We start from the raw sequence: 20,686 nt of genomic DNA, 5'->3' as shown, positions 1-20,686 counted from the left end.
GGACGAAATTGTTGGTTCGGCGCAAAAAATCGCTTTGTTTTGGAAACGTATTCTTGAAATTTTTGAGCAACGCAATGGTAATCCATATAGAAGAGATTGGGAAGCTTTAAAAACCAAGATGAGAAATATTAAAAAAGATGTCAAATAATTCGTGTCCATTCTTAACGCTTTATATCGGCAAACCAAAAGCGGTGCGAACCACGAAGATTTGGTAAGTTTTATAATTTTTTTAAGTTCTTCCGAATAGATGGTGATAATAGCAATAAACCTAATGTTTGTTATTTAATTTTTCAAACAAAATATGCTCGCATTCAATATCAGGATCAACATAATCAACCATTCAAGTATGATGCATGTTATGAATTGTTTAGATAAAAGGTCCCTGGATATAATTATGAACTAACTGTGAGCCAAAACAGTGAGTTGTGGGATAATCATCGTAACTTTGTCGCACTCTAAGATGGTACTGAAGTTCTTACCAATGGAGATACTCGTTGGAGATACAAGGAAAATGCACGTCTCATAGGAACAAAGAAAGCCAAAAAACTATCCAGACAGAAGAAGGACGTGAGCAATGTATATATAGAGAAGATGATGAGGGAACATCTTCGGTTAAGATGGAAAAAGATAAGATCTATCAATAAAGTTGTAGTATTTTGGAGTATCTTAAGGAAACACGATCATGGAAGGAAAAAATGAGAATGGAACAAGAATCCCAATACGAAACTCTTTGGGGGTATACTCAACCACCGAGTTATCAAATGGAAGATCAAATCAATTTTCAAACGCTTCAACAACAGACTCAACAAATGCATCATCAACAAGTGCATTTAAATTATGAAAATACAATAATGGGTATGTACCTTAGTCGTTTACACCCCGATGAAAAACAATATTATCTACGCAAGCAAAAGGAGATTTTGAAGGGGAAGGGTATAATCAGCGTTGAAGATTCTGAAGATGAAGATGTAGTCCAGCTCTGATGTTTTTATCTTTTATTGACTTTTGGTTTTTATTGATAGTAATGTTTAAATTAAAAGTGTTGTCTTAAATTTCTAGTTTGTATTGTTGTTATCTTAAAAGTGTTGTCTAGATTAATATCAATCGTTCTTTGAATTAATAAAATTTATGAATGTGTTGTAACGAAACGATTTTCATATTCCAATTAATAACTTCATTAAACTAATGTTCATTAATAACGTACAAAAGAATTATACAGATCAATACATTAAAATTAATAACTTCATTAGCACTTCATTAACCGGGTATCGCTCTACCATTGTTTTTTAACATGGTCCAATCCAGCTCTGAATACATTACAAGTTATTCGTGACCGTTGGTGTGAGATTTGACGATCAATGCCGCTTCGATATGATAAAAAATTTCTCCTCTCCAGGCTTTGTATGCTTTTTGTGCAGCGATCCTATCCCCTCTGGACTTATCGAAAAACTCATTGTACGCGATGCATAATTTCTTAACATGAATTGTCCTTGAACAAATGTGGGATGGCTGATAATCCAAGCGCGGTTGCTTGACCGTGTGTTTAACGTCACTCCAGAACAGAGTATGATCTTTAGGATCTTCTGGAAATTCATCCTTCAGAAGGTAAAAGTTTCTAATCCATTCGATCTCTTCTTCAACCTCCTTTAACATTTCCCTCATTTGGAATTGTTCTTGACATCGTCTGTTTGCCTCTTGTTTTTCTTGGTATTCCTTGAGTTTTTCTTCGTATTCTGTTGCAGTGGATGATGAATATTTGGATTTTTATTTGGATTTTCGTTTGCATAACACTTCATCCATCACATCAGTGTATTTGGTGGATGTTGAAAACGTTGTAACGTTCGTAGCGGCTTGATCTCCTCTTTTGCATATATCTTTTTCCATTGCGGCAATTGATTAAGTGGTTCACTTGCATCTTCTTAGAATCTCTTCGACTGAGTTCGTAGTTCTTGATTGATTTGCCATTCAATAGATGTTTAGCTTTGATTATAACCTCAAAGACTGATACTGCAAAGAATTGGTAGATTGTAGCTGCAGGGAAGAATATGATATCTTCCTTATATATGATTAATTCCCAACGACTATATTTCTAAAAGATCGAGTATAACGACTATATTTTTAAAAATTCGGGTCTAACGGCCATATTTCTTAGAAGTCGTGTCCAACGGCCATATTTCTTAGAAGTCGTGTCCAACGGCTATATATTTATTTCTATAAATATATAACATTTTCTCTAACCAACAACAATCTCAATTCATTCTCAAATATAAACCTCAATCATGAATTCAAACAGTTCGAGTAAAAAGGGAAAACAGATAGTATGTGTGGAAGCAAAAGAGGTTTGTCCATGTTGTTTCATGAATAATCATAGTCTGCTTCAATGCCCATGGCTATATACAAAACGTCCACAACGAGGTTGCACCGCCACTAGGAAGGTTAAAGAGTCGATACCAGAGAAGATAAGGTATTTGGAATGTGAGTATGCTAAATGTCAGGGAGAAGCACAATGTTTGGAGGATGCAATGAAAGATGCAATCAAACACCAAAAGTTGAAGAACTCTGTCAGGACTTGAAACTAAAAGGAAATGTGGAGTTTGAATGCACCAAAGGGATTCCATGTGAAACTGATGGTTGTTATTTCTTTATGGAAATGCACCGGTCAAGTGCAAAGAAAACCTTTGGAAAATGTTAATGGAGATGCCTTGAGTGTGGAACGGTAGCATGGGCTGAATAAGTGTTGTTTATGTTTTAGTTCAATCTAGAGTTTGAATATCAATTGATGTAATGTGCTTTTTTATAATTAGTATGTGTGTGTTGAAGTTTAAATGCGATGAACATGATGTAATATGGTTCTACAATAAATAATAATAGTTATGTTCATATTCATATCATTAACGATTACATTAAGCATATGCAACTCTATTTAAACCAAAAGGCGACCCTATTGGACGAGTTATGTCTCGTGAGGGTTTACAAAGAGATATACCCACAAAACCTATCATTATTTAAATTAAAAGGGGGAAGGGTTAACTCTGAGAAACCGTTTTTCAGAATCACATATCAGTTAAAAATGTAAAAGGTTTCCCCTTCTTTTTCTCGTAACTCTCCAAAGCAAAATGCTCCTACAAAAATAAAATAAAATATCAATTCGCAATTCAATTATTCAACAATTCAATACACATACAAAAAGTAACCGGTAAGTTTCTTAGGATTTCCGATGGTCCTTCTGCCCTCCATAGATATAAGGTTCTCTGTGTCGATACGTATACTTTCACGTCTGAAGTGATAACGTTTAACCTTCTTTTCAGATACTTAACCTTTCTTTCATTAGGATTCCCGTTATGTAGAATCAGCCTTTGTAGCAATTGCTCTAAAAAACTTGTATTATTTAGTTGTTCATCTTCTTCTTCATTCTCTAAATGAACATCAACCCATAAAGTAACTATCAATTCATCATCCTTTGCAGCTAAACCGACCATAATTAAGAAAGAAAAGTGTTGTAAATAATAACTTAGACAAAAACAAGCGTTTAAAGTTTGAAGATGTAGAAGAGAATAATGTGTTCACATCTGAAAAACAATATGTGAATCCTTTATACATGGTGCAAATACCTATCTGAACACTATACAAATGGATTTCATGGAAAAGTTTACTAATCCGTATAGTATTTAGACAGATTTCATGGATACATATACATATCCATATATTGTACAAAGACTTTTAAATAATTTAAACCATATGCCATTAAATATAAACCTTAAACATTTGCATACATAACTGAAACCCAGCGAAAAATTAAAGTCTGGTATTACATATGCATTTAACATTTGAAATCTTATAACACAACAACATTGAAATACATCCTATGGCTCAACATCATCCTCATCATACATACCCGCATCATCGTACGCAACCTCATCGTCACCATCAAAATCCTCATCTTCATCGTCCTCCGAATCCTCATCGTCCTCATCATCGTCATAATCCTCCTCATCGCCAGAATCATCATCTTCATCTCCATCATGTTCATATTCGTCTCCCACATGACCGTCTCCATACACATCTTCAACTGCATGCTCAAAGTCGTCTGGAACTTGATCATTATAATATAATAATCAAATGCTCCATCCTCGGTTTGACCTGGTACTACTTCTTCGTCTAAGTCTGTATCACGATAATCTCCTTCTGACGATGAAAGTGCCACAAATTACATATTTGAACCCTCCAAACTAGACAAGTCCCCTGCCGCGCCTCATCTACCAGGACGCGCAGCAATGTGCTTGACAAGATCATTTCTTAGTTGTAGATGCATTTCTACGTTTTTCAGAGATGACATAAATACACGACCATTAACAGTAGGTTCCGTAAGTGGAACAGGAACAACCCTTCCCCTATCCCTATCCCGACGCTCATGCTCGATAATGATGTTGTGTAAAATAAGACAACATTTCATAATTAGATTCAAGTCAAATTGGTGCCAATACTTACAGGGAGATCCGGCAATTCTGAATTTACCCTAAAGCACTCCAAAAGCACGCTCGACATCCTTTATTTTATCCATTTGATACTTGTTGAACCTAACAAAGTTTGGAATGTCCAATGTCTGAGAAAAAGCTTGTACAATTGTAGTCAACTTTGGATAGATACCATCAGCTAAGAAGTAACCCATATTGTATTCGTGACCGTTGATGACATAATTTCATGGAAGTGCTACACCCTTTAGCATGTTATCAAAAATGGGTGAGTGTGTCAACACATTCAAATCGTAGTTTGATCCCGGCATTCCAAAAAAGGCATGCCAAAACCACAAAGCATATGATGCCACCGCCTCTAATACCAAACTACTCTCTTTATATTTACTTCGGTAAGTTCCTTGCTAAGCTACATGATAATTCTTCCATGGCCATTGCATACAATCAACACTACTAAGCATTCCAGGAAAACCTCGGCCGGCATTCTCAGCTAGCAACCTCTGAACATCTTCAGGAGTGGGTTCACGCAAATATCTTGCTCCAAAAGTCATACAAATGGTGTAGCAAAATCTTTTTTGATACTTGTATATTGTGGTGGCACCCATACGAGTGTAATCATCAACACTATCAGCTGGCGTACTTCTGCATAAACATTTCATCACCGCAACTAATTTCATATGCGGAGAATGCCCCATAGTACCGGTTGCATCCGGACGTTGAACCCATTCCGGATCCACTTCAAGCAATTTTCCTAACAATTTCTCGAATAAGTCTTCACTCATGCCTAGACGTTGTTTGAATTGTCTAGAGGTATAACCGATTCCAGGCGTAAAATAATCATTCATCATTTTGGCATCATGCCACACTCGATCATGCGTTATTACACTACGTATTTGTACCTCCTTTGGTATGGGTTGTCTAATAATACGCAATCGTTCATCCAAACATAATTGTGTAAACATTGGCAAAGCTTTCTCTTCTTCATCACTATCACTAGGGGAATCCAAATAAATTTCATATTTTTCTCTCACATAAGAACGCATTAGACTCATTATGCACCTTAACACACAAAAAAAACACTATCAATTTGTGTATACCATACATAAATATAAGTCTACATTGAGATGGTAGTTTAGTTCATTTCATTCAACATGAATCAACACACACAACAAATAATCATGGATTTTTCACTTAATATATGTTTCAATAACGTTATTGAATTGCATACCACATACCCAACCAACCTAATATCAAGAATTTCATAAAAATTAAAACCAAAATCAAATTAATTTGAAACCCTAACATTAGAATCACTCACCTTTAGATGATTTGTTGGATGAAATTCGAAATTGAAGAATTGATTTGTTTCACCTTGTACTAACCATCAAACCCTTTAATTTAACCAATCGAATCGCAATGAATCAACATGAAAATCGAACGGGGGTAAGAGGGTTTTGAGAGGATAAAAGGAAGAGAAGAAGAAGAAATGGTCGACTGAACCTCGCTTCTGTCGACTTAAACCTATGAAACGCGTACTGAGTACTCGTTTCTTGGTCAAGTCAACTGGTTGACTTGTACGAATACTGAGTACGCGTATGATACTATTCCTACGCGTACTCAGTACGCGTCTCATGTAGGGAAGGGATGAGCGGGCACCATAGTGGAACTGTCTATCCCTCTACATCCCTTCCCTCAATTTGAGGGATAGGAAAGGAATGCCCTCCACCATAGTGCTAGCTCTAATGCTCAAGATCTGCCATCTTCTCGAAACATGCCATAATAATCATTGCCACAAGAACGTGTTGGGCCTTGTTCACTTCAACTATTTTACTGCATTTATCTTTATTGAGATGAATAAAATTTAAAATTTATCCAATTATTCATATATTTTTTAGCCCACTCAGAAACAAAGTCCTGGTTCCGTCGCTGAGCTACCGGCAAAGTAATCCCAAATTTGGAGCAACGTTGCAGTTAAGAAGTAGATATGCAATAGTAAAGTTCAAATGCACGGCACTGTTTGTACATGTAACTGTAAGTAGCAATACTGTGCATTGGTAACATTGGTCTGCCAAACGGACCCTAATGTTCACTTTCAGAATTTCATTTCAAAAATTTGGGCGAAAATATTCCGCCAAAAATTTCATTTTCAAATTCCGCCAAATTTTTTCACAAAATCGCACAATCCGTATGAAACTTTTCAATTCATTATCATCCGTTGATAAGAATCCCAAAGAAAACATAATCCGCCCAAATCCAACTCTTCTCCTCTATAAATCCCCTTCCCAAATCCATCTTCCTCACAAATCAAATCAATCTCACAACTTTCTCTCTGAAACCCTAATTACTCAGATTTATTCAACTTTCATCTTCAGCAATGGCTCGTACTAAGCAAACAGCAAGGAAATCCACCGGAGGAAAAGCCCCAAGGAAGCAATTAGCAACAAAAGCAGCCCGGAAATCAGCACCAGCAACCGGAGGAGTGAAGAAACCTCACAGATTCAGGCCAGGAACCGTCGCTCTTCGTGAGATCAGGAAATACCAGAAGAGTACTGAGTTGTTGATTCGCAAGCTTCCATTTCAGAGATTAGTTCGTGAGATTGCTCAAGATTTCAAGACTGATTTGAGGTTTCAGAGTTCAGCAGTTGCAGCTTTACAGGAAGCAGCAGAAGCTTATCTTGTTGGTTTGTTTGAAGATACTAATCTCTGTGCTATTCATGCTAAAAGGGTTACTATTATGCCCAAAGATATTCAACTTGCTAGGAGAATCAGAGGTGAACGTGCTTGATTAATAGGGGATTTTGTTCAATTACTCACTGTTCTTATCTTTTGGGTATTTCCGTGTAAATGTGTCGCAGGTTTTAGATCCATGGGCTAAGTAGGTTCCATCTAATGGAAAATCTTCACAGTTTTATCCCTAAATCTATTTTGTTTTTCATCTTTTGTTTGTCTGATTTGACTCCTAAGTTCCAATTGACTAAAATCCCCAATTTTGATTGAACTGAATCCATAATTCCAGTTGGTTTTGTAATCCTAAATGATACAAACAATGGCCTTCTACAAAATTTTGCTGTTGTTTTGAAAATCCTCCTGATTGAATAAAAACCCAAAATTTGTCTGAGTTGAAACCCTTAACCATCATACATATAAGGCTCCTAGCCTGAATCTTCGATGGCCTTCCATAAGATAGACCAATACAAGTCCCCATTTCTGCTTGATATGCTAGGCCTGTTGCAGTTCTAGTGTCATGTTCTGGGGAACTTGAGGCAGCTCCATTCACTAAAATTTACTTGATGCAATACTTTAAGAACTCATAGTCTGCTGGATAGGAATTTGATTAGGCCACTATTGTTGTGCATTGCCATGGAGCAAGATGCATCTGTAGTTGTAGATAAAGAACAAAGCAGAGGGAAATCGTCAGAGGTGCAATTGGATGGGCAGTGAAGCACAAAGAGCGGCTCTGCGCTCCGAAAGGGGATATAATGTTCAAGGCACTAGATGGATAGCTAGTAAGATATGAAGCTGTGGCAACTCCAACTTCCTTCAAATGACAAGTTCAACTAACCAGCTAATCCCATTATGTAATTGTTTTCAAGGATGCACAGAAACTCGGACTTCAGAGATTTGGAAGTTATCATTTCATAGGCCTTGGCTGTTGCTTTTGATAGAAACTACAACAGATATCCAGTAAATTGGTTTCAAGGAGCAATCAATGTAAGATAACCAGTCCATCATTTTACTATACTGAAAAAATATTCCTTGAATCTATACCAAATTATTGCAGAAAGGACCATAAACTACATCATAAGAGCTATGGTGCCATACAAGTCCAATACAGAACAAAAAAAATGATTGAAATAAAAATGCACTGAAAATTGTGCAATTACAGCTCACAGGTACCTCAGCTTTTAAGTTCGCCGTAAATTGTGAAAGTTGTGACATACAAGCTCATCAGAGAAGTTCTTACAGGATAAACTTCAAGGGCTGCATAAGTTCCTCAGCTCCTCCTCTTTCGCGTACCAGGTTGGTATTAACCTAACAGCGTACGGATAGAGATCCTTATAGAGTTCCTAATGGTTCCCTCAGCAACTCCAGTTGCCATGGATATATCTGCACACCAATGATTTGAGGAATTAATAATAACCCCATAAAGAGAGTAACAGCAACAATATGTACTAGAAGTAACAGATGTGTCTGCTGCTTCTCAAACCTCGGAGTAGTTTCTTCTCATCAGATAGCTAGGTTATCATGTAAATGACAGCAGCAGCTACTGAAATAGGGCTCCTCCTGCAAGACATCGATAACTTTTATTATTTCTATAACAAGATCAGGAGCACAACAATGATACAGTTCTTCTTTAAGCAGCAGACTGCATTCACCTTCTCCATAACGGCTTATATCTCTAACGCTATAGCATAAACTAAATTCAACTTCTCCACAACGGTTTATATATTTGATTTTGTCAAGAATATTGCTTATTGTTCTACTAGATCTAAGCTACATTGTATCTGTGGTTCCAAATTCAAACCTTTAAAATGGTGAAGTCAATCGAGAAGAAGAATACATAAACATACAAATGAAGAAATAAAAAGGAAAACAGAAGACCCTAACATCACAGCGATTACAATTGCTAATTTGTCCTTGTCAAGCAAACACAAATCAAAAGGAAAACATAGAACTAAATTACCTTATGTCAAGCTCTTCTGACTTTTGAACTGCTTCTTGGGCAGCTTTAACGGCTTGGTTGGTCATGCCAAGATGGGAACAGAAACGCCTCTGCAGATTCAGGAATTTAACGTCATTATACAGAGATATCACCACCGTAGCATACAGAGAAAACCGAGATACTAGACAACTCACCAAAAAGTCTACAGCATGTACGGGGTTTACAGAAAACGGAACCGACAGGTCCGGGTCTGACTCCATCTGTTTCACGATGCACTCTTTCGCGCGCCCTATTTCCTTCTTTGTTGCTCCATTGGCAACAGAGCAAATTTCTAATTGTAAACTCACAGGTTCAGCGGTAGCTCAACCAAGAAAGATAAATCATGTTGCATTTAAGCTAAGGGTGCATACCCTTCACCGTGCGAGGTTTGTCCTCTTGACGACAAGCTATATACAGGCATGCAGCCAAAATTGCATCTTGATTTCTTCCTCTAATGGACTTCTGATCTTCCACCTTCTTATATATCTCATTCGCTCTGTCCTGCATACCAAAGTCTCACACCATCACTGAGCTGCAAAGTTCAACTTGAGCTACGTATAAGGCAATCCACTACTGGAAAAACCATACTGACATACTGTAAAGCAGTAACGATCCTCAACAGACTATATAAATTTGAGAATTGCATTAAGAACAGCAAAAATTAGAGGCCAACAACCATAGATCATCAGTGATCACTGCAGAGAACTTAGGACTATTATATTCAAAACAGCACGAGGAATCTGTATTCTGTGCTACTAACGATTTTATAGAAAAACTATGACTAATATGAGCCTAATTGCAATATTTTAGAAGACTAGAAAATAACAAGAACATGCACGCGAACAAAGAGAACAGCATATATTTAACAACAATTTGGATATGCATCGGTCCAAGAAGATATATTCGACAAGAAGAATAACATATTAATAATTCGTAGAAAGGAAAGAATTTAGTCTGGATTTCGTCTATCTAAGAAAATTTATCCACGAGGGAGTTTCTTTCACAGATATGATCAAAAGTCTCTTTGCACTAACTATCTTTCTAACTTCACCATGAATCTGTTAACTATGTCTAGAGATTATTAGTTGGACAAAAATAAGATTCTTAATGTTAAAAGGTTAAAGATACTGCAAGTTGATCATTGGATATAAAAAATAAATGAAACCCGTGCTTAGAAAATGTTCTGGAGGTTTAGGATGGAGTCAAAGTAACCTGTGCAAGGTTGCTCTCGACTAGTAATTTAACCCTCCAATTCAAGTTCCATTATGAAGTTACACGGTGTTAATATATGAATCCATCGTGATTCCTCTAGAAAGTGCTAATATCTTTGTACATTGGTGGTGCCAGTGACACATATAGCTCCACTTACTTGGCTTGGAAATTAGGGCAGATGCATAACCATATCATATCAACTGGGAAATCGTGAAACAGACTTCCCTTGACAAATGTCATCTGGTTTTCCTAGTGGTGTACAAGAAGCTTAACTGTAATGCACGACCATATCATATTAAAGCAAAGTTTATAATATACACTCGAACTAAACAACACCATCAGTTTCATCTACCTGCTACATAAACTTAGATTAAGTTGACATATCTGGCTTAAGAAATATTTTCAGGCGACTAAAAGGATACTCTCAATTATGATAGTGACACCTTTATGGTTGCAACAAGGCCCAATCTGCAAACACAGAAATGTGGATGAATTAGTTATTTCTCAATTCAGCTAAAGATAAAAAAGAAAGTAAAGGCTATAAAAAATTGAATCAAAATAGCAGCATGCAGAATAAATGAAACAAATACTTCAACGGAAGCCAGTACACTCCTCATCATGTTAATTGGGTAGCAAAAAGATAAACTTGAAATCAAAACAACTTCTGGTTGCACTAATCTACGATCCATAGCTAAGAAATTCGCGTCATATTAGAGAGTGAGAGGGACCAGTCAGACATGGTAGCGATGGTTTTGAAGGCTTGCATGAGCGTCCGATCAGGATTTGAACCTCGATTCTGCCAACGTCCTAGAGAGGATGACAGAAAATCACCAGAAGCACCATTTGGTTTTGAAATTACAGTGGAAAGACCACCATCAGTGAGGAGAGGGTTTGATGGACCACCAACACGATTGGGATCATTATCACCAGACTCATTTGCAAAGGTCCTCCATTCAGATGTCTCATCGATGGAGTGAGCTTCCAAGACAAGCCCGCATTCGGAACAAACTGTGTCCCCGGCAGAGTGGTCAAACACTACCTCTGTGTTTCTTTTACAGTCTGAGCAAAATGCATCCATCTGAAAACTTTCGCCCTTCAAGTGATCGCCTGGGCTTCTTCTAACCAAAGAAAACATGGCAAATAAAGACAATATAAATAGAATTAGAACACTGTATCATAACCTGATATAGGGAATAAGAGATCAGTCGTCAATGCTATGGACGAAGGCAGGGATATTGCTTAACTCTTATATCAAAAATGATTAAATAACAGACACATAATAGACTGTCAAATGTTCATATTACATCATCCTTCAGTCGTCGCATATGATGTGTTTCGAATTTACGCCAATAGAGCAAAACTAGTTTTCTAATAGTAATTTTGGATGAAATTGCTACAACAATAAAAAATGAAGAAGGTATAAACAAATGCGATTTTACACGAAATCAGACATGCCTGGACACTAACAGCAATATAAGACTGCAATCCACATCAAGAATCAAAATCCACCACCATGTATGGAATAGTGTAATGGATCTCAAGATTCTCAACTGAGATCAAACACATAGAGGGCAACAAACTGAAATCCAACGATAATCTTTATGTTATTGTCTCAATTCATTGAAAAGTTTACAGGTAAGATCGGTTCAGGATCATGGGATCCTTTTCTATCAGATAGGAAGGGCTGTGGCACAAAATATACTTCTAAGTAATTGCCCCATAGATCCTATATCTATCTATATGAAGAAGAAATCATGTAAGGAAGGGGATTCTTTTTTGTACAAATGGTACTTCGAGCTTGGAACGAGCATGAAGAAATTAACGATACTTCTTTATCTTTTGAGTTGGGTATCATTATTTAATGTCTGCAAATGAAATCCAAAGAGTGAGAAAGGAAATGATAGATATACCTGAAATCAACAAAATTCCAATACTCTTTTCTGATTTCTATGTTCTGCTCGTCTGATTTGCTTCTGTTCTTGAAACCTCCAATTCCGATCCCCAATTCCAATTGGATTGAACACTTCTAACCGATCTCCATGGCCTTTCTATAAATATGCATTCATCAATACCTGTCCCCATAACTGCTTGATATGCCAGACCTGTTGCCCCAATCCCTTGGCAGCTTTATGCTGAGGCGCCTCAGTGTAACCCCAGAAATTGGATGTATAGTTGACCTCCAAATACCTAAAATAGTCTGCCATGTGGCACTTGATGTCTGGAGCTTTGGAGGGGTGCAATTGAATGGGAAATGAAGCACAAAGACTGGCATCTGAACTTGGAAGGTGATACTGTTAAGGTTAACTAAGGCAGTGTCGAATGAACGGGGTAGTTTCTTTACATAAACCTGCTAATCCTGCTAAGCCTGGCTCAAACTTCCTCCAAATGACAAGTTCTGCTAGCCCTGTTATATGATTGTTTTGAAAGATAAACAAAGACTAAGATTCTAGAAATGCGAATTTAAGCAATAGTGAGTGTTGCCAGTTTCTTACTCTTTAAGTAAATACTACAATAGATATCAAATAAAAAGATTCCACAAGAGCAACAACCAATGTGAGATTAATGAGTCCATCTTGATTCTTTTTCCCTGTGTTGAAAAAACATTCCTCGAGTCTCTACTACGTTATCGCAGAGTATGGACTACCAGTCATTAGAGCTTTGGTGTCATACAAGTCCAACACATAACCGAAAAGGAATGAAACAACGATGTACTGAAAATTGTAAATTTACAACAAAGCAACTGATTTTAAGCCTCGAAAAGTTTCTTCATGAAGAGAAAGGAGAGGACAAGCTCATCAGAGAAGTTGTTACAAGATACACTTCAAGGGCTGCATAAGTTCCTCAGCTCCTCCTCTTTTGCATACCAGGTAGGTATTAACCTAACAGCGTAAGGATACAGATCCTTGTATGAGTTCCTAATGGTTCCCTCAGCAACTCCAGTTGCAATGGATATATCTGCACGCCAACGAATTAAGGAATTAATATCTATGTAGAGAGTAACAGAAAAGGTACATTCTATAAGTGACAGAGGGAAACTAAGCACTGCCGCTTTTCAAACCTCGGAGTAGCTTCTTCTCCTCCGACAGCTGAGTTATCATGTAAATGACAGCAGCTGCTACTGATATAGGGCTCCTCCTGCAAGACATCGATAACTTATATTATTTCCGTAACTAGTTCAGGAGCACAACAATGTCCTTAGTGTCAAGCAAACGCAAGTCAATAGGAAAACACAATACCTTATGTCAAGCTCTTCTGACTTTTGAACTGCTTCTTGTGCAGCTTTAACGGCTTGGTTGGTCATACCCAGATGGGAACAGAAACGCCTCTGCAGATTCAGGAATTTAACATCATTACAGAGATCTCAACAATGTAGTAGAGCAAAAACAAAGATACCAGAAAACTTACCAAAAAGTCTCCAGCATGTATGGTTCCCATTTCCATTGATTGACCCAACTCTATCTCCATTTGTTTCACGATGTACTCTTTCGCGCGCCCTATTTCCTTCTTTGTTGCTCCATTGGCAACAGAGCATATTTCTAATGGTAAACCCACAGGTTCAGCGGTAGCTCAACCAAGAGAAAGATAAATCATGTTGCATTTAAGCTAAGGGTGCATACCCTTCACCGTGCGAGGTTTATCCTCCTGACGACAAGCTATATACAAGCAGGCAGCCAGAATTGCATCTTGATTTCTTCCCCTAATGGACTTCTGATCTTCCACCTTCTTATATATTTCATTCGCTCTATCCTGCATATCAAAGTCTCAGACCATCAGTGAGCTGAGAAGGTTCAACTTCAGCTACATGCAAATAAATGCACTGCTGGGAAGAACATACTACAGAAAACACAACCCTCAACAGACCGTATTAACTTTATAATTGCATTCAGAACAGATATAGGCCTATAACCATATATCATTAATGTTCACTGCATCAACTTCAAACTACTACATTTAGAAATAGCACAGAGCATATGTGCTACTAATACGCAAAAACTAGGCTAATATGAGGTTTATTGCAATGTTTTAAGAGAGTATGAAGAAATGCAAATTACATGAACATGCACACAGACAGAGTGAACAGCATAAAGTTAACTATAATTTAGATATGTATAGCTTCATCAGTTCAAGAACACAAGTTCGACGAAAGGGAAAGCAAGAAACCGAAGATGACGAGAACAAACTCTTGATTAGGTTTATTTAGAAAATTTGGTCATTAGATAATCAACCTTTGCTTACAAAATGTTGGCACACTGGAGTGAAAGCAACAGTGCTCTACTTTTTTTTCCAATGGCAAAGGTTTCTCTTGGCTAATAGTTAATCCTCCAATGGCAGAGGTTGCTCTCAGCCAATTCAAATTGATATTGTCTAGTTAGAGGGTGTTCATCTAAGACAAGTGGAGAGGCTTCTCTCGAAAGTGCTAATCTACTTCGCATAGTAGATCAGGACCCTAAGAAATTCATGTCGGTGGAGCCATGACAAGAAACAATTTCAGGTAACTAAAAGAATATTCTCAATTACAAATATGGAAGACTGAAAAGTGTTTACGGTGATACCTTTATGGTTGCGACAAGGCCCAATCTGCAAACACACAATTGTGGCTAAATCAGTTGTTTCTCATTTCAACTAAAAAAATGAAACAAAGAAGGTAAAAGCTAAACAAAATTGAATCAAAATAGCAGAATCCTGAACAAATGAAACAAACCAAAAAACTTCTGGTTGCACCAAACTATGATCCAAAGCTAATGAATACGCGTTATATAAGAGAGAGAGAGAGAGAGAGAGAGAGAGACCTGTCAGACATGGTAGCAATGGTTTTGAAGGCTTGGATAAGCGATCGGTCAGGATTTGAACCCCGATTCTGCCAACGCCCTAGAGAGGATGACAGAAAATCACCAGAAGCACCATTTGGCTTTGAAATCACAGTGGAAAGACCACCGTCAGTGAGGAGAGGGTTTGATGGACCACCAACACGGACGGGATCATTATCACCAGACTCGTTTGCAAAGGTCCTCCATTCAGATGTCTCATCAATGGAGTGAGCTTCCAAGACAAGCCCACATTCTGAACAAACTGTGTCCCCAGCAGAGTGGTCAAACACTACCTCTGTGCTTCTCTTACAGTCTGAGCAATAAGCATCTGCCATCTCAACACCTCCTTACTTTGAAATAGATTCACAAATAGAAGTGATTGGCTGTGCTTTTTCAAACTGAAATACAGACAATTAAAATCAAATTAGAACTGTATCATGACCAGTTAATGGGAATCTGAGATCAGTCATCAGTGCTATGTACAAAGGAGGGTATTTCTGAACTCTTATAGCAAAGAAAAACGTATAACAGACACATAAAGAAGGTGTTTATTAGACTGTCAAATGTTCATATTTCATCTTCCTTCAGTCCATATGATGTGCTTCATTTTCCCATCTTTAGAGCCAAACAAACTAGTTACATAATACTAATTTTTGATGAAAATGCTACACAATTGAAAAAAGAAGGTTTAAATAAATTTACACAAAAACAGAAGCTTTCTCAGCCAACAGAAGGAAATTTAAGCATGAAATCAGGCATGCCAGGACACTAACAGCAAAAAAAAAAAAAAAAAAAAGTGCAATTTAATTACATCAACAATCAAACAAAGACACAAAGACTTCCAAGTATGGATAGTGTAATTGGTCTCAACTGAGATTAAACCCAATAAAAATGAAAACGTTCAGAAATCGCTTAAAAGACACAAAATTAGACAAAACAAACTAAAACCCACTAAAATTCAAGGGAAACAAACTGAAACCCAAGGGTAATTTTGAAGTCCTTGCCTCAATCCATTGAAAATTTATAGGGTTATTAGTATTGAATGTTTCCAAATGAAATTCAAGAGAGAGGTAGGAGATGTAGATATACCTGATGAAATCAACAAAGTTCCAATCTACACCCCAGTTTTCTCCTCTGTCTCTACTGTCTGTTTTTCTATGTAAAGCTTGGTTCTTTTTGGAGAAGACGGAAGAAGAAATTTAGGAGAAAGAGAGAGATCTTCAGACCTACTCTGTACGCAAGATGGGATATTTATATACACATTTTGTCGGTTTTTATCAAATGGGTCCGGGTTTGTACAAAAGTGATCCTAGGAATTACTAGGTAGTCCAGGAAACCCAGTACCGGTTACTCTCTAATCCACCCCTAGAATAAAATTATCCGCTGGTCCAAAAACATGTTTTTGGACCAGAATATTTATTCCCTAGCCCAAAACGTGCGGGTCACACAAGACAAGTTTTTCAAAAGTACCAAAAATACCCTTTCTGCAACTCCACGAACAAATCAAATTCAGTTTCTTTCTCTCTTTTTTTTCATCTCAGATTTGTTTCTCTTTGGTTTTCTCTGCTCCTGCGTTTTGATTCATCACAGTATCTGGTAGCGTCTTTCAATTAGGCTCATCACAGCTATTATCTCGTAAATCATCTGTGCTTCGAAATCAGATTCGAACAAGGTATTTATCTCGTAAATCATCTTCCTCTGCTGTTGTTCTTGGAATGTTGATGAATAATTAGGTTTATTCTGATCCGATTTCTATCAGAATAGTTGTCTATGATGTACATTGTTATCTTTCTTTTATGATTTCAGTTTTGTGATGATTTACGTTGTTCAATTCAGTTTCCGTTCGATTTACATTGTGATTTTTGTGTGTTTCAATTAGGTATCTTAAAATCGAATTAGGTTAATCTCAGATTCGAACAAGGTATGTTACTATAATCACCTTTTGTCTGCTGCTGTTCTGTTTTAGTTTCTTTGTAATCTGATATAGGTTTGTTTTACTGTATTTTTTGATATAGGTTTGTTTTGTTAGATAGATCGTGTAGTAATTTTGTATTCTCTTTTTGATATAGCTGCAGTTCTTCTATTTATAGAAGATGAAACTCAAAACATATTGATATGTTGTAAAATATATTCTACATGTTACATACCAATACGTACTGCATATAGCCTGCAAATATATCTTACTAAAATACAGTAGATGCCAATACATATCAATATGTATAACGTATAGGAATTCAGAGACTTAGTTATTCTACATGTTACATACCAATACGTACTACATATAGCCTGCGCTCTTAGTATGTATCGTGCAATACAGTAGATGCCAATACATATCAATATGTATAACTTATATCCATTCAGAGACTTAGTTAATTTTTTGATCATTTACAGGGTTAACATGTCTGACGTTGCTCCCAAACCAGACTTCTCCATCTATTCTCATGTATACCATAAGCAATATCATTTTTCATATGAGGTTACATCGTTTTCAACTTTAGAGGATTTGAAATTTTGCATCTGTAATATGTGGAGCTGGTTGACTCACCGACAATATGAACTTTGCATGCAATCTTATCCGACAATATGAACTTTCTGAAGAATGATTTTGTGTCAGGTATGTATTTCGGTCAGATACATATTAATGTCTTAATTAAGTAACTTTGATACAATACAATGTACTTTTAAGCAAGTAGTGTTATGATTTCTCTTTTTCTTTTATCACAGGCTTTAACGTGCAGCAGAATGTTATATCGATGATGTTGCCAGATTCCTTTTCCACAATTCTTTCCTCCAGCCCTTGTTCTATTCTACCGTTTTTCTTTTTGATTTTGTCAGTACCAACTGAATTTGGTTAATAAGCATTTCATTTACAGTACATACATTACAAGTGTACTGAATATACTATTTTTGTTGTTTCTTAGAACATCTTTTGGTTTTTGAAACATTATAAGTCTATCAAAATGTAGTTATTGTGGTTATTTTCGAATAATGAAATATGTTGTTAAGTCTATCAAAATGTCAGTATCTATCACCAGTAGTGAAGTATTTACATACTGAAGTATTTTCTGGTTATGCATCAGTTTTTTTTAGATGCATAATACATTATGCATTATTTTTGTTTTAGCTGCATAATGTCTTATGCATTACTTTTTTTCACTTTTCTGGTTATGCGTCAGTTTTTTTTAGATGCATAAGACATTATGCATTATTTTGTTTTAGCTGCATAATGTCTTATGCATTACTTTTCTCACTTTTCTGGTTATGCATCAGTTTTTTTTAGATGCATAAGACATTATACATTAATTTTTTTTTTGCTGCATAATGTCTTATGCATTATTTTTCTCACTTTTTCTGGTTATGCATCAGTTTTTTTAGATGCATAAGACATTATGCATTATTTTGTTTTAGCTGCGTATTGTCTTATGCATTACTTTTTTCACTTTTCTGATTTATGGATTTTTATGCACGTGCATAATGTCTTCTGCATCATTTTGTTTAGTGCATAAGACATTCTGCATTATTTTGTTTTAGTTGCATAATGTCTTATGCATTACTTTTTTTTTCACTTTTCTGGTTATGCATCAGTTTTTTTTAGATGCATAATACATTATGCATTATTTTTGTTTTAGCTACATAATGTCTTATGCATTACTTTTTTTCACTTTTCTGGTTATGCATCAGTTTTTTTTAGATGCATAAGACATTATGCATTATTTTGTTTTAGCTGCATAATGTCTTATGCATTACTTTTCTCACTTTTCTGGTTATGCATCAGTTTTTTTTAGATGCATAAGACATTATGCATTATTTTGTTTTAGATGCATAAAACATTATGCATTATTTTGTTTTATTTTGTTCCCCTTTGCTGGTGGTGAAGGAGTAGCAGCCTTTGTCACTTTTTTTCCTTTTGCTTTAGTAGTTGCCGCTGCTGTTTTTCTTTTTCTTTTTGCTTCAGGAGCATCATCTTCTTTCTTTCCATTGGTTTTTGCTGTTTTTGTAAACCAAAAGTTTTGTACACATTATATATCAGTATGGTACAACATATAACTTGTAAAAATGAAGTACAAATTGCAGACAACATATTGATATGTAGTACACATATAAATTGACATACTAAATTTTAGTATGTATTAGTTAAACAACAATACATTTCAATATGTAACAGTACATATTTTAGGTTTTGGGAATATTGCATGTCAATATGAAGTACATATTAGGCTTTGTTTTTGATTTGATTTAATTTTTTCCTGAGGAACCTTATCCATATAACTTGTCAAAATGAAGTACAAATTACAGACTACATATCAAAAAGTTTTGTACACATTACATATCAGTATGGTACAACATATAACTTGTCAAAATGAAGTACAAATTGCAGACAACATATTGATATGTAGTACACATATAAATTGACATACTAAATTTTAGTATGTATTAGTTAAACAACAATACATTTCAATATGTAACAGTACATATTTTAGGTTTTGGGAATATTGCATGTCAATATGAAGTACATATTAGGCTTTGTTTTTGATTTGATTTACTTTTTTCCTGAGGAACCTTACTCATATAACTTGTCAAAATGAAGTACAAATTGCAGACTACATATCAAAAAGTTTTGTACACATTACATATCAGTATGGTACAACATATAACTTGTAAAAATGAAGTACAAATTGCAGACAACATATTGATATGTAGTACACATATAAATTGACATACTAAATTTTAGTATGTATTAGTTAAACAACACTACATTTCAATATGTAACAGTACATATTTTAGGTTTTGGGAATATTGCATGTCAATATGAAGTACATATTAGGCTTTGTTTTTGATTTGATTTACTTTTTTCCTGAGGAACCTTACTCATATAACTTGTCAAAATGAAGTACAAATTGCAGACTACATATCAAAAAGTTTTGTACACATTACATATCAGTATGGTACAACATATAACTTGTCAAAATGAAGTACAAATTGCAGACAACATATTGATATGTAGTACACATATAAATTGACATACTAAATTTTAGTATGTATTAGTTAAACAACAATACATTTCAATATGTAACAATACATATTTTAGGTTTTGGGAATATTGCATGTCAATATGAAGTACATATTAGGCTTTGTTTTTGATTTGATTTACTTTTTTCCTGAGGAACCTTACTCATATAACTTGTCAAAATGAAGTACAAATTGCAGACTACATATCAAAAAGTTTTGTACACATTACATACCAGTATGGTACAACATATAACTTGTCAAAATGAAGTACAAATTGCAGACAACATATTGATATGTAGTACACATATAAATTGACATACTAAATTTTAGTATGTATTAGTTAAACAACACTACATTTCAATATGTAACAGTACATATTTTAGGTTTTGGGAATATTGCATGTCAATATGAAGTACATATTTGGCTTTGTTTTTGATTTGATTTACCTTTTTCCTGAGGAACCTTACTCATACTTCTTGTTG

General features: G+C 35.7%; 4 protein-coding genes across 4 annotated transcripts; 1 reads left to right on the top strand and 3 right to left on the bottom strand.

Moving 5' to 3' along the window:
* Positions 1-4,876: 4,876 nt before the first annotated feature.
* On the bottom strand, positions 4,877-5,524 carry LOC113276067. Its single transcript, XM_026525677.1, has one exon. It carries the CDS (start codon positions 5,522-5,524, stop codon positions 4,877-4,879), a length of 648 nt encoding a protein of 215 aa, XP_026381462.1.
* A 1,258-nt stretch (positions 5,525-6,782) lies between these two features.
* LOC113282239 (histone H3.2) lies at positions 6,783-7,407 on the top strand. Its single transcript, XM_026531220.1, has one exon. It carries the CDS (start codon positions 6,847-6,849, stop codon positions 7,255-7,257), a length of 411 nt encoding a protein of 136 aa, XP_026387005.1. The 5' UTR covers positions 6,783-6,846; the 3' UTR covers positions 7,258-7,407.
* A 777-nt stretch (positions 7,408-8,184) lies between these two features.
* Positions 8,185-12,660, bottom strand: LOC113282229 (transcription initiation factor IIB-2-like). The gene is made up of 8 exons (XM_026531210.1): positions 12,297-12,660; positions 11,124-11,504; positions 10,830-10,854; positions 9,546-9,675; positions 9,330-9,466; positions 9,157-9,245; positions 8,680-8,756; positions 8,185-8,579 (listed from the first exon to the last, which is right to left on the bottom strand). Exons 2-7 carry the CDS (start codon positions 11,462-11,464, stop codon positions 8,708-8,710), a joined length of 771 nt encoding a protein of 256 aa, XP_026386995.1. The 5' UTR covers positions 11,465-11,504; positions 12,297-12,660; the 3' UTR covers positions 8,185-8,579; positions 8,680-8,707.
* A 257-nt stretch (positions 12,661-12,917) lies between these two features.
* LOC113282222 (transcription initiation factor IIB) lies at positions 12,918-16,418 on the bottom strand. The gene is made up of 8 exons (XM_026531199.1): positions 16,284-16,418; positions 15,177-15,592; positions 14,940-14,964; positions 14,004-14,133; positions 13,792-13,922; positions 13,623-13,711; positions 13,445-13,521; positions 12,918-13,341 (listed from the first exon to the last, which is right to left on the bottom strand). The coding sequence occupies exons 2-8, from the start codon at positions 15,527-15,529 to the stop codon at positions 13,208-13,210; spliced, it is 939 nt and encodes a 312-aa protein (XP_026386984.1). The 5' UTR covers positions 15,530-15,592; positions 16,284-16,418; the 3' UTR covers positions 12,918-13,207.
* Positions 16,419-20,686: the final 4,268 nt, after the last annotated feature.

This window comes from Papaver somniferum, chromosome 1, assembly GCF_003573695.1.
Source record: "Papaver somniferum cultivar HN1 chromosome 1, ASM357369v1, whole genome shotgun sequence".
NCBI classification, from domain to species: Eukaryota; Viridiplantae; Streptophyta; class Magnoliopsida; order Ranunculales; family Papaveraceae; genus Papaver; species Papaver somniferum.
This window is presented reverse-complemented; position numbering and strand designations above follow the sequence as displayed.